The sequence below is a fragment of the Hyperolius riggenbachi genome, chromosome 6 (assembly GCF_040937935.1).
Source record: "Hyperolius riggenbachi isolate aHypRig1 chromosome 6, aHypRig1.pri, whole genome shotgun sequence".
Lineage (NCBI taxonomy): Eukaryota > Metazoa > Chordata > Amphibia > Anura > Hyperoliidae > Hyperolius > Hyperolius riggenbachi.
This window is the reverse complement of record NC_090651.1, coordinates 282,801,768-282,814,602: the sequence shown is the minus strand read 5'-3', so window position 1 is coordinate 282,814,602 and position 12,835 is coordinate 282,801,768. Positions and strand designations below refer to the sequence as shown.

General features: G+C 45.4%; 1 protein-coding gene across 3 annotated transcripts in view; it reads right to left on the bottom strand.

The window, feature by feature from the left end:
• Positions 1 to 4,062: 4,062 nt before the first annotated feature.
• Positions 4,063 to 12,835, bottom strand: part of LAYN (layilin) — a 65,723-nt gene continuing 56,950 nt past the window's right edge. For all 3 annotated transcript variants that reach the window (XM_068242846.1, XM_068242847.1, XM_068242848.1), the window contains one exon: positions 4,063 to 4,503. In XM_068242846.1, coding sequence (XP_068098947.1) covers positions 4,140 to 4,503 — 364 coding nt within the window. In that variant the 3' untranslated portion in view covers positions 4,063 to 4,139. The remainder of the gene's footprint in view (positions 4,504 to 12,835) is intronic.

The window sequence follows — 12,835 nt, the reverse complement described above, 5'->3', positions numbered from 1 at the left end:
GTACTGCGCATTATCCTTATAACACATGGTGGTACATCTTAGCTTGTGTGTAAGGACCCATCAAGCTTCAGCATACGCTGCTCTGCAATATTTAAAAAGGAACTGTAGTGAAAATAAAGTAATGAATACAATTGCTTATTGTTTTTCCACATTCATTTACAAATTCTGATTTACATGCTGAAATGTATCACAGATAGTGACATCTTTAGTCCTGTCAGGAGCAGCTCCGTGTAATGTTTATTTCTGAGATTTCTGAAGCCAGGGAAAATAATGCCTGGTCTCCCAGAATGCTCAGCGAGGAGAATTCAGTATAGCTAAACAGCCTAGGCTAAGCATTACTGGGAGGGCGGGGCTATACACCAATACACAGCAATATATACATATAGGATGTTTTTTTTTTAAAGCTGAAATCAGGAATTTAGCATACAAGTGGGTATCCTGAATAATTGATTGCATTCTACTATATGTCACTTTAAGTGTACCTGAGGTGACATGTGACACGATGAGATAAGCATGTGTATGTACAGTGCAAAATATATTAATAACCAGGCTGTTTTATTTGCTTTATTTTGCTGCCTGAAAGAGTTAATTTTTAGGCATGGAAGTGACAGCTTCTGTCTTGCGGTACCTTGTCAGGAATATAGTAAACTTCACTGATAAGCAAATTACAGCCAAAAACGTTTCCTGGCAGAATACAACTTCTGAGAGCGGGGGGGATTAAAAAAAAGGTCAATAGTTGGTGGTTTTTTTATTTAGGGACACTTAAAAGACTGCAACTGAGCAGAGACAACAAAAAATTCAATCTACTTTGTAAATGTTTAAATATAAAATAAAACCATGAACTACCTAAAAAAGGGTAATTTTTAGAAGAAGGAGGATAAATAAAATTGTTTATCACATCAGTTTATTTTCACCTCGTGTTCACTTAAAGGGCAAATCCACAGATGGTTTATGCTGAAATATCAAGACTTCAGTCAGCTTTATTCAAGACAGCTTTGAAGAATATGCTCAGTATTGTGTAAGTCACCAGTGGAAGGCACTAGAAAAAAGCATGAAACAAAACTTCTAGCAAAAATATACGGTAAACATAACCTTAATGTTCAGAACAGAAATACATTTGTTGCTGATTATGGGCTCATTTTTAATTATAAAAACGCATAATGGATTTTATTTTTATTTTTTTGTGAGATGCACATAAGTGCCAAAGTAAGCTGAATTAATGCATCCTGGGAATATAGATTGCGCCAGAGTAGAGACTTCAGCTGAGGTAGTTTCCTCCCTTCCACTGGCTTAGCCCACCAAAGGGTGAATTTGCAAAAAAATGAATAGAAGTAGAAGTGTTTGAAGATTGAAGCTAGAAAACGTTCCTTGCTTCTTTGGAAGCAGTGACATCTAGTGGTAGCTTGGTAGAATGCAGTTCATATTCTCTTCATGAAATACTGTACAGTAAAAAATCATTGTTTGCACATGCAAGAAATATTAAAGTGGATGTGTAAAGTACAAAAATTCCCTTGCCCCAGTAATCTAATGGTACAGGAGAAATGTGAAACAGTGAAAGAGGCATTCAAATAGTGTTCTAAAAACACATCTCCAGAAATTACCTACATCTCCCCCCCACCCCCTCAGTAAATTTGGTCACATGACCACAAGTTTTGTTCTTCTCTGTGCAAGGTGTAGAGGCTAGGTGCAAAATGTTGTTAGTATGGATGTTGTTCTTTATAGCACTGTAGTGAGGGGAAGGGGCAGAAAAAGACAGTCACATGAACACCATTTACTGAGTAAAGATAAGCTATTAGGATCTTCTTAAAGATGTGTATTGTAATTTCTGAAATCACACAACCTGGACTTGATCCTTTCCAGATAAGTATAGAAGTTCACTTTATATAACAATAATAGTTGCAGTACCATAGCATAAAGACCAAAAGAACGTTTTGAGCTGTTTGCCCTTTGTTAAGTGAGCACTTGGCAAAGGTCAAGCAGCCTGAAATGTTGTGCTAGTCTTTATGCTATGTTATCACAGCTATAATTGTTAAATAGAGAGAAATTGGAATTTGATCTGGAAAAGACTGAGTCCGGTTGGAATTGTGTGTTTTTGGATGACTTCATTATGGTGTGATGGGCCTCTAACCATAGAGACTCCCTGAGATACACTCACAGTTTCCCCTGAGGCCTGCGGACTATCTGCATGTACCTACTGTCATTTCTGGACATCTGCTATAAAGTCTATGTGCAAGTTCCCCCTCCTCCCCTTCTCTAATGTCATATGTACCACTCAACTTGGGCTGAGTGCTTGAAAGGCCAGCTATATGTGAATGTCTGTCCCCCATGTGTATAAGATCAGTGCTGCAGGATTTAGTTGCATTCAAAAAAAGCTTTAACTAGCAGTTTAATCCCAAAAAGTATGAAGTTCCTTCCTCCTTTGTCATCTACTGTATATACTCGACTATAAGTCTAGAAAATTACGTCTGACTCACTATAGAAAAGTATAGGGGTCGACTTATACAAGAGTCAAGAGCAACACTGAGCACACTGAGTAATGTGTGCACTATTAGTGACATTCCCATTTGCAGCAGTTTACCCAGTGGTGACACTTTCTTGATAAAGGAAATTACAAGAAAACACAGGTCTGAAAGTCCTGACCACAAAAATGAACAAAGAAAGGGACAGGGGGGAAATACTGGGCTGCAGGACAGGGGATGAATAATTGCTGCACTTGGGTACCTAGAGGAGTTAATGACTGCACTTAAGGGACAGGAGGGGTTGATGGCCGCAATACTGTATGCAGTACAGTCACTAACCCCTCCTGGTCCTGAAGTGCAGCCACTATTCCTCCCGAATCCCAAATGTAACCATTAACCACTTTGCATTCTGGGGTTTTTACCCCTTGGTTCCTGACAATTTTGGCATATCAGCTGTGTCACTATTGATACAGCAATAACTTTTTATTACCTCTGCCATCAAACTGATACATACATAGTTTTTTTCAGGACATTCCAGGCTTTCTTTAGGTAATGGTTTTTCCAAGTATTTTTTAATGTAACAGGCGCTTAATAAAAGAAAATTAGGCGTAAATGCAAAAATTATGCATTTTTGTATGTTTCCCCTTCCTAATTTTTACATGACAAGTGTCACAATTGTAAAACCCCTCAAAATATATTGTTTGGCTTGTCCCGGTTAAAACAATACCATACATGCCATATTTAATCACTAGTTGGGCATGTAGCGTTCCATTATTGCCATGTAGCGATCGCATGTAGAGATTGCATGCGATCGCTAAGGCGCACAGTTTGGGGACCCCAGTACTGTATAGATGCATTGCTAGGCAACAACATTTCAACGCATCTATAAAGCATTGGGCCCCCGAGCTGTCTCCATAGTGATCGCATCCGATTGCTACGAGTGGCAGCCATTACAGGTGTTCATGAATCATAGGGCCGAGTATTAGTCTGGTAGGGGTTAAAACTTAAAAAAACAAACAAACAAAAACTTCATTTTTTAATGGGCTCACTGTCCCTTCAACCCCCCCCCCCCCTTTTTTTTATCAAACTTTATGTGACTGATTGCTGGTAGCAGCAATCATTCACTATCAGAAGAGTTCACGTGCATGCGGATGGGAGCACACATGGGCACGCGCAAGGCTCGTGAACAGCGGCATTCTTGACTGGATGTACCTTGTTCGTCCAGGGACACAGAGAGCCACAGTTCTGGATGAACCAGGTACGTCCAAAAACAGAAAGAGGTTAACATTTCTGGGTATACTTGTACTTGAGTCAATAAAAAATTCCAGCTTAAGAGGGTCAAATATTGGAGTCGACTTATACACGGGGTCGATTTATATTCAAGGCTATACAGTATTTATTTACAGGCACAAGCAGGAAGAAGAAGTCTGTAAGAAGGAGTCTATAAGAAGGAAGAAGAAGTCTTTAAGAAGAAAAACTTTTTGTTCAAATCTGAGGACATTCCAATGTAATGCGCAAACCCACTGCAGGTAGTAGAGAAAGTTTCATTTTCTGATTCAGAATTCTTTCTTTCAAAAAATTTAAAAAACGGAGGCAGTCATCATTATTAAATAATTGAGGAAATATTGTGTGTTTTTATTATACCTGGCATGTTCATGTATTTGGTCCATTATTTCTCCTCTAATAGCCATAGATTTCATTTTCGACCCAGCCAGATTCTGTGCTCCGTCCATAGCGGTTGTTGCACAGCTCATAGAGTTCATTGGTGACAAAGCCGCTCTCTGTGCTGGCCAATGTGACAAAGCCACTTTCTGAGTGGTTCCCCGTCATGTTATCATACTCTCCTGAGAGATTGTCCATAGGTGAGGTCTCCCCAGAGGGCATGCGGAAAGAAGTATTGCTGATATCAGGCCTTGTTCCTGCTAAGTCTGCTTCTGTCTGTCTCTTGATGACATTGTAGATCTCCAGGTTGGGGCTGTTCCTTCGCTGTGGAGACATCCAGAAGGTGGGCTCTTTAACTGCACTTTCAGTCCTATGCTGTTTTCTTAAGGAGCAACAAGAAATATGTTAGATTTAGGTTCATGCATGTTTTAAGGCTCTGTCCGCGGCACGGTTGACATCAGTGGCGTAGCTACAAACCTCTGGGCCCCGATGCGGAATCTGGATGTGGGCCCCCCCCCCCCCCCCACGGCAACAACAGCCCCCCTCCCCCGGCAACACCCGACGCACACACATATCCGAATCCCTATAGCCAGCTATAGGTCCCCCCAGTATAGGTAGCCAGGCATAGGTACGCCAGTATAGTTGCCCCCGGTATAGGTTAGCCAGGTAGGTGCCTCCAGCATAGGTAGCCAGTATAGTTGCCCCCAGTATAGGTTAGATAGGCAGGCGCCGCCAGTACAGGTTAGCTAGGTGGGTGCCTCTAATATAGGTAGCCAGAATAGTTGCCCCCAGCATAGGTTAGATAGGTAGGTGCCCCCAGTATAGGTTAGTTAGGTAGGTGCCTCCAATATAGGTAGCCAGTATAGTTGCCACCTGTATAGGCTAGCTAGGTGCCCCGAATACAGGTTAGACAATTAAGTGCCCCCAGGTTAGATAGGTAGGTGCCCCCCAGTATAGGTTATATTAGGTAGCTGCCCCCCAGTATAGGTTAGATGAGGTAGGTGCCCCCCAGGATAGGTTAGGTAGCTGCCCCCCAGGATAGATTAGGTAGCTTTCCCCCAGGATAGGTTAGGTAGGTAGCTGGCCCCCCAGGATAGGTTAGGTAGGTAGCTGGCCCCCCCAGGATAGGTTAGGTAGGTAGCTGGCCCCCCAGGGTAGGTTAAGTAGGTAGCTGCCCCCCCAGGATAGGTTAGGTAGCTGCCCCCCAGGATAGGTTAGGTAGCTGCCCCCCCAGGATAGCTTAGGTAGGTAGCTGCCCCCCAGGATAGATTAGGTAGGTAGCTGGCCCCCCAGGATGGGTTAGGTAGGTAGCTGGCCCCCCAGGATAGGTTAGGTAGGTAGCTGGCCCCCCAGGATAGGTTAGGTAGGTAGCTGGCCCCCCAGGATAGGTTAGGTAGGTAGCTGGCCCCCAGGATAGGTTAGAGTAGGTAGCTGCCCCCCCGGATAGGTTAGAGTAGGTAGCTGCCCCCCAGGATAGGTTAGGTAGGTAGCTGGCCCCCCAGGATAGGTTAGGTAGGTAGCTGGCCCCCCAGGATAGGTTAGGTAGGTAGCTGGCCCCCCAGGATAGGTTAGGTAGGTAGCTGGCCCCCCAGGATAGGTTAGGTAGGTAGCTGGCCCCCCAGGATAGGTTAGGTAGGTAGCTGGCCCCCCAGGATAGGTTAGGTAGGCAGCTGGCCCCCCAGGATAGGTTAGGTAGGTAGCTGGCCCCCCAGGATAGGTTAGGTAGGTAGCTGGCCCCCCAGGATAGGTTAGGTAGGTAGCTGGCCCCCCAGGATAGGTTAGAGTAGGTAGCTGCCCCCCCGGATAGGCACGGAAGCGCTGTAGGCGGAACTCACCTCCGTCCCTGCGCCGCTGGTCTCCTCCCGCTCTGTATAGATGTTGTTACACACTGCTTCCTGTTTAGCCGGAAGCAGTGTGTAACAGCAGATCTATGCAGAGCGGGAGGAGACCAGCGGCGCTTGGAACGCAGGCAGGTGAGTTCTGCCTACAGCGCTTCCGTGCGCTGCGCACTCTGCATCTGAGGGGGAGGGGGGGCCCGGGGAGAGGTCGGACTGCCCTCCCCACGGCTGCAGCTCCCCGCTCCCAATAACGCACGCAGGGATCCCATCTCCGAGTCCAAACGGACATGGGCCCCCCGGGCCCCTCCCCCGCCTCTTCAGGAGCCGGGCCCGGTCGCCGAGGCGACCGTTGCGACCACAGGCCCTACGCCCCTGCTTGACATAGTGAAAACGGATCTGATCAATGATTGATCGGATCCATTTTCACTCAGCAATAAAATACCTAATCTTCCGTAGCAGCCGGCGGTAGAGGGTTCCTCTTCTCCTGCTGTGACTACACAGCGCATCATGTGACTAGTCACATGACACGTCATGTAGTCACATGACGCGGAAGAAGACGGAAGACTCTACCGTCGGCTGCTACGGAAGATTAGGTATGTATAAACCCTCCCTCACCCATCTGCCCGGCTGCTGCACCCTCCCTCACCTACCCGTCGCTCAGGTTCACGTTGGCCCATGCTCCCATCCCCGTGGTACGGTCCGTTTCTTCACTAGTGTGAAGAAATGTTCCGTGTTTTACATTGCCCCGATGCTGCTGCATTTTTTGTCTGGATCCGTTCCGCTAAGCAGAACGGTCCGGAAAATTAGGGCCTGCAGCAATTTTTAGGTCCGGGGATCGGAACGTACGGAACGTATCTGTACCAACGGATGCATGTGATTGGATCCATAGGTTAACATTGGATTCTTTCACATCCATTCCATTTGTACAGTATACGTTCCGGTTCTGATTCGGAAAAAAAAACGCTAATGTGACCCGGGCCTAAAGCTGCATTCCTGCACCTCTCCATACAGTGAAAATAATGTTATAAAAAAGTGCTTCATTTTTACAATAATTATGTATAAATAATTTAGTCAGTGTTTGCCCATTGTAAAACCTTTTAAATCCCTGATTTACATTCTGACATTTATTACATGGTGACATTTTTACTGTTGGCAGGTGATGTAGCTGCTGCATGCTTTTTTGGCAGATGGAAACAGCTGTAAACAGCTATTTCCCACAATGCAACAAGGTTCACAGACAGGAAACTGCCACGGTCCTTAGAGTTTCTTGTGGGAGGTGTTTTACCACAGTAGCAGTCATACAGCACCCCCTGATGGTCTGTTTGAGAAAAGGAATAGATTTCTCATGTAAAAGGGGGTATCAGCTACTGATTGGGATAAAATTCAATTCTTGGTCGGAGTTTCTCTTTAACTGCTTGCCGACCGCGTCATGCCGATGGGCGTGGCCCGGCGGCAGCCCCAGGACCGCCTAATGCCGATCGGCATAAAGTCCTGGGGCAGCAGTTTGCAGGAGATCGCGCGCACGCTGCGCGCGCATCTCCTGCTTAGTGGGTGAAGCGGAGCTCCGCCTTCAGTCTCCCAGCGGCGATCACCGCTCGGAAGACTGTTACACGGCGAAGCCGTCGTGTATTTACATGTACTGTGCTGCGATCAGCGAGCAGAAGCCTATAACAGCCGATCGCCGTGATTGGCCGGCTGGGGGGAGGGAGGGGTCGTAAAAAAATTGTAATAAATATATTATAAAAAACCCCAAAAATATAAAAAAAAAAATAAATGAACACAGAGGGGGCGATCAGACCCCACCAACAGAGAGCTCTGTTGGTGGGCGGAAAAGGGGTGGGGCAGGGGAATCACTTGTGTGCTGTGTTGTGCGGCCCTGCAGCTTGGCCTTAAAGCTGCAGTGGCCAATTACATAGAAAATAGCCTGGTCACTAGGGCGGTTTAACACTATAGTCCTCAAGAGGTTAAAGCAATATTGAAGAAAAGTTAGATTTTCACCTATGTAGAGGGAAGCCTCCGGATCCCATCGAGGCCTTCCTGGCCTTTCTGTGCCTTTGGTCCACTGCTGCCCCCTGTTGAAATTATTTGACCAACTAGTCGAATAAGCCTTCAGGAGTCTGTAACGATCGGTGTCAACACACAGAGAGAATCTGATTATTGGTGATCTGCAGTATCACCAAGAATACAGATATATACCTGATTATTGATGATCTGCAGAATCACCAATAATACAAGTATAACTAACATCTGGACACCTGATAAAGTGTAAGTGTTTGGTGCAACAGTATATGAGCCTGGACCACCTGAGGAGCAGGTGACCCTAGGCCGTATAACGAGTATCTCCTGGTCAGGGTTGGAGATAACCAAAGAGCCAGTGACTCCCTGAACTGCTGGGAGTCAGACTCTATTGCAGTCAAAGGACTCCTATGAGATAGAGTCCCTGAATGGATTGCAGAGAGGTCCCTCTGAGGGACAGGGAGTCCCTGCAGCTACTGGACACCCCACCGGGGAGGTGTCACAGGTAGAAGGGTCGGCCAGGCCGGGTCGGCAACACACGAGCAGATAAGGTACAGAGACAGAAGGCTGATTCGGTAACCAGGGACAGGCAGGGTTGGCAACAGGCAATCAGATGCGTAGGTACCGAATCAGAAAGCAGGAGAAGGGTCAAGAGAGCAATAGGTCATAACAGATATCAAGCAGAGGCCTAGTCTAGAGTGTGAGGTCCGTGGTCTCCCCATACCCAGGAACTGGTCTAAAGAATAACACAGCTATGACACAGTATCCCTAATCTTGGCTGTGAGGTCAGTGGTCACAACACCCTGGAACTGGTCTAAAGTATAACACAGTAATAACACAGTAATAACACAGTATCCCTAGGCTGGGGTGTGAGGTCCGTGGTCTCAACACCCTGGAACTGGTCTAAAGTATAAAACAGTAATAACACAGTATCCCTAGGCTGGGGTGTGAGGTCCGTGGTCTCAACACCCTGGAACTGGTCTAAAGTATAACACAGTAATAACACAGTAATCTGGCTAAGTGTGAATTCCCAGGTCCACCTGGTTCTAACACACTATGGGATCTGACTATGGTCTGAGTGCTAACACATAAGCATTTGCAACGGCAGACAACCAGCAACTGACAGGCAAGATGTATATATAGCAGAGCGCTCCTCAGCGCCGCCCAGTCCCATTCAGCCAATCACCTACTGCGCTGGGATCAGCTGATCGTCCTGATCAGCTGATCCCTCTCCTATTGGCATAAAGGGCCTGCCTGCTAGCGCGCGCGCGCGTAGCTCTCCATCTGTGTGCACTACTAGGCTCAGACAAACCAGACGCATGCTGCTGCGGAGAAACCGCCGGTCTGAACGCGGAGCCAGCCGCCTCGCTGTCAGACCACGCGGCGGTGTCTCCGCCATCCATTACAGAGTCCTTATAAAAGCTTTTAAAGTACCCGAAGTACTTCCAAAGACAAGCTGGTCTGTATTGCATATGCGCGAGTCTATCCTCGGTCATACGCAGTATGGTACAGATGCGCTCATCTTTGGAAGCACTTGAGGAAGCCTTCTGAGGAGTCCTGATGGCCTGGAAATTAGACGCAGGACCGAGGTGGAACAAGGGCATGGAGACAGGATCGGGAAAGGCTTTGTGGGATACAGAGCCTTCCCTCTTCTTAGTTACTGTAAGTATCTAACCTTTTTCAACATTGTTTTAACTTTTTTTTAACATTTCTTCAAATTTGTTTAAAAAAACCCCAAACAAACAAAAGTTGGCAGAGAAATTAAAATGGATACGAGATGAACTTTTACTCATTGCATAATTGTGTTCCTTTCATATAGTTTATAGGGCATTCCTCAAGCCAAATTCTTTTTTGTTTTGTTTTAATACTCTAATTCCCTATAAACTAAACAAGCCTCGCCCACAGGTTTTCAGAGAGCCTTTGCATTTTCAGACTCATGTGCCCTGGGCTTATGGGAGCTCAGTCTGGGCAGGAGGAGGAGGAGGTTACTAGCCATAGATTTCAGAGGCAGAGGGAGGAGGGGAGGCTGAGGGCTGAGATGCTATCAGCTCGCCTGTGTAATGAGACAAACAGAACATGGCTGCCCTCATTGTATCACAGGAATCATAATCATAAACTGTTGAAGCGGTTTGCAGATAGATTTGCTGTGTAAACTATCTAAACTTTATATACGATATATAGACAAGTTACTTGTTATAGTTAGTTTTTTTTTATCTCGGATCCGCTTTAAGGAAAAAAAAATACTACCTGATGGAGCTCTTCTCCCTGAGTCAAAAGATCCACTCCTTGCTGTCCCACATGGCTCCATTCATTTTTAAATGGCCTTGACCCCAGAAGTACTTCCAGGGTCACAACGCTGCAAAATCTCAGGTCTCTGCTTCTCATCAAAGAGCACAGAGAGATGGGAAGGGTTGGGGAGAGTTGTGAAGGGGCGTTTCTAATGCCAGAGGTGGCATTATGTGGAGCGCAGCACCAGGGAGACAGGAGGAGGCATGTCATGGAAGAGGGATTTTACCTCTGTGTCCGATTTGTCCCCCTAAAATCTGCCTCAGGTACACTTTAAAGTCTACTTGAATTCTGAATGTCTTTTTTTTAAAGGGGACCTGAACTCAGAACTTCCTTTCTGCTCTAAAAGATAAAAAGCATCATAATAAGCTTTACAGAAAAACATTTATTTGTTACAACTGATACATATCCTGCAATAAATCTGAAGTTTGTCTACTTCCTGCTTTCATGGAAGCAGACATATTGCTAACATCCTGTGTTTACAAATTAGATTTCTGCCACGGCAGTCAGGTGACACAGGTAAATACATACAAGTTGCAGAGGTTTCTGGTCTGCATCGATGGAGTGATATGACTCTTTTGTATATCTACTGCGATTGTCACAGTACCCAAGGCTGTTTTACAATAGGCAACACTGATTGTTCACTTAGGCTAGGTCCACACTAGACACAGATGCAGGACGGACACTGCAGTCCGGATCCGGGGAAGATTAGGGGAAGTACCAACGTACTGCAAACTGATGAAAGTGCATCAGTTTTGCATCAGTTTCCGTTCAGGTTTTTCCCTGACAGAAAACGTCTCTATCATTAGGAAGGAGTGGGAGGATTTTTTGGGCCAATCATAAAGCTCAGGCTATCTGTTTTCACATCCGTTTTTTGCCTGTGGAGCTGGAGATGCGTTTTCTCATTGCTTTCACTACCCCCTGCGTGTATCCGTGGTCCTGATCCGTTGCATGAAAATGCAGCAGGTCCGGACCTTCCGTTCAGGTTTTGAAAACGGATCCCCGCAAACGCAGACGGATCCGTTTTTTACTTGGGTGAGGCTGGCTGCTATTTTAAACATTAGTATCCGGGACTCCGTTTTTCATCAGGTTTGAAAAACGCAGCCACGGATACGTTTCCGGACCTAGTGTGGACGCAGCCTTAATGGAGGAACACCATCCTTTGATGCTACATTCCCCAGTGTCTTTGTACCATTACCCAAGGTTGTTATGCAATGGGATACACTTGACATCGATTTAAATTTGTGCAATCACGGACATTGTTGCCTGAGACTTTATGCTATACAATATTACACGGTGCTTCTTCTATGACAGAGAACTTAGGTCCCAGAGTCCCCAACAAAAAAATTCTTTAGTTATATGGTTCCTAAATTATTGGGCTTGTGCTGGTGTTTTTTTTTTAATATTTTAACATTTGCTTAGGTGTTTAATAAAATTTGCTACATTTTCATATATATTTGGACCCATTGAGTTGTTTTGGGGCAGTACTTGTCTGCTTTTGCTCACATTTTATACCACTGTGAATTGAATGTTGTAGTACAGTTCATGTATGTATTTATGTCCACAACAGCTTGAAAGCCTGGAGTGCAAACTCTGGTGTGGGGCACACATGACTGTAATACTGAAATGACTCATGGAATGTTTTTTTTTATTATTCCTTTTGGCAAAAATGTTTTTACTTTTAAGAGCCAGCAAAAACATTTAAATATTTTCACAGTCGAATAGCTATTTTACACGCAACCCTTGACAGCTTCTTTATCAACAACTCATTGCAGGGTCTTTATTTGTTATTAATCTTGCAACATAAGAGAATAGATGAACTGCTAGACAACATACAAACTCCGCGCAGATAGCTCCCTGCCTGGGATTTGAACCAGGGACCCAGCGCTGTGGGAGTGCTAGCCTCTACACCACTGTGCTGCCCTTGGTAGGATCTTGTAATGTGCATGTGGGCATACTGTATATATGTATATGTAACATGTTTTTTTTTTTACAGTAGCAATTGAATTAGCTCCTTTGTGTCTCTGTGTGCTGTTTTGCTGTGTAGTGTTTTATGGATACTGTCACAACTTATATTTAGGGTCGGATTTACAATAAGGCACTGAAGGCATGTGCCTACAGGTGCCTGATGATGAAAAGACGGGTCGCTACCCTCTCCTAGTGCCTCCCTCCCTCCTTCCCTTGAAGAGTCCTAAACAGAGCATAAATGACAGATTACTCACCCAGTTCACAGCATTCCACTGACGAGATCTCACTTCAGTCGGAGGCACCACTAGCTACTTAATACTGAGGGTACCTCTGGCTTCCCTAATGCTAAGGGTGAAGCTCTGGTGTGATTCTGGTGTGATCCTGGTGCTTGAAAGGTGCCTCCAGATATCTATATGAGAGAGACCAGGAGCCCAGTAGTGCAGTATTGTTTGTACAAGTTGGTATAGTAAAGATATAGATATTATACTCACAAGGGTGGGTTGCAAAGACCTGCAACCACCGTTAGAGCCTAAGGGAAAACAACCATTCCCGCTCGGTATTCCAGGTCTGCTTGGCAGGTTCTGGTCAGTTGCACTCATTGGATTT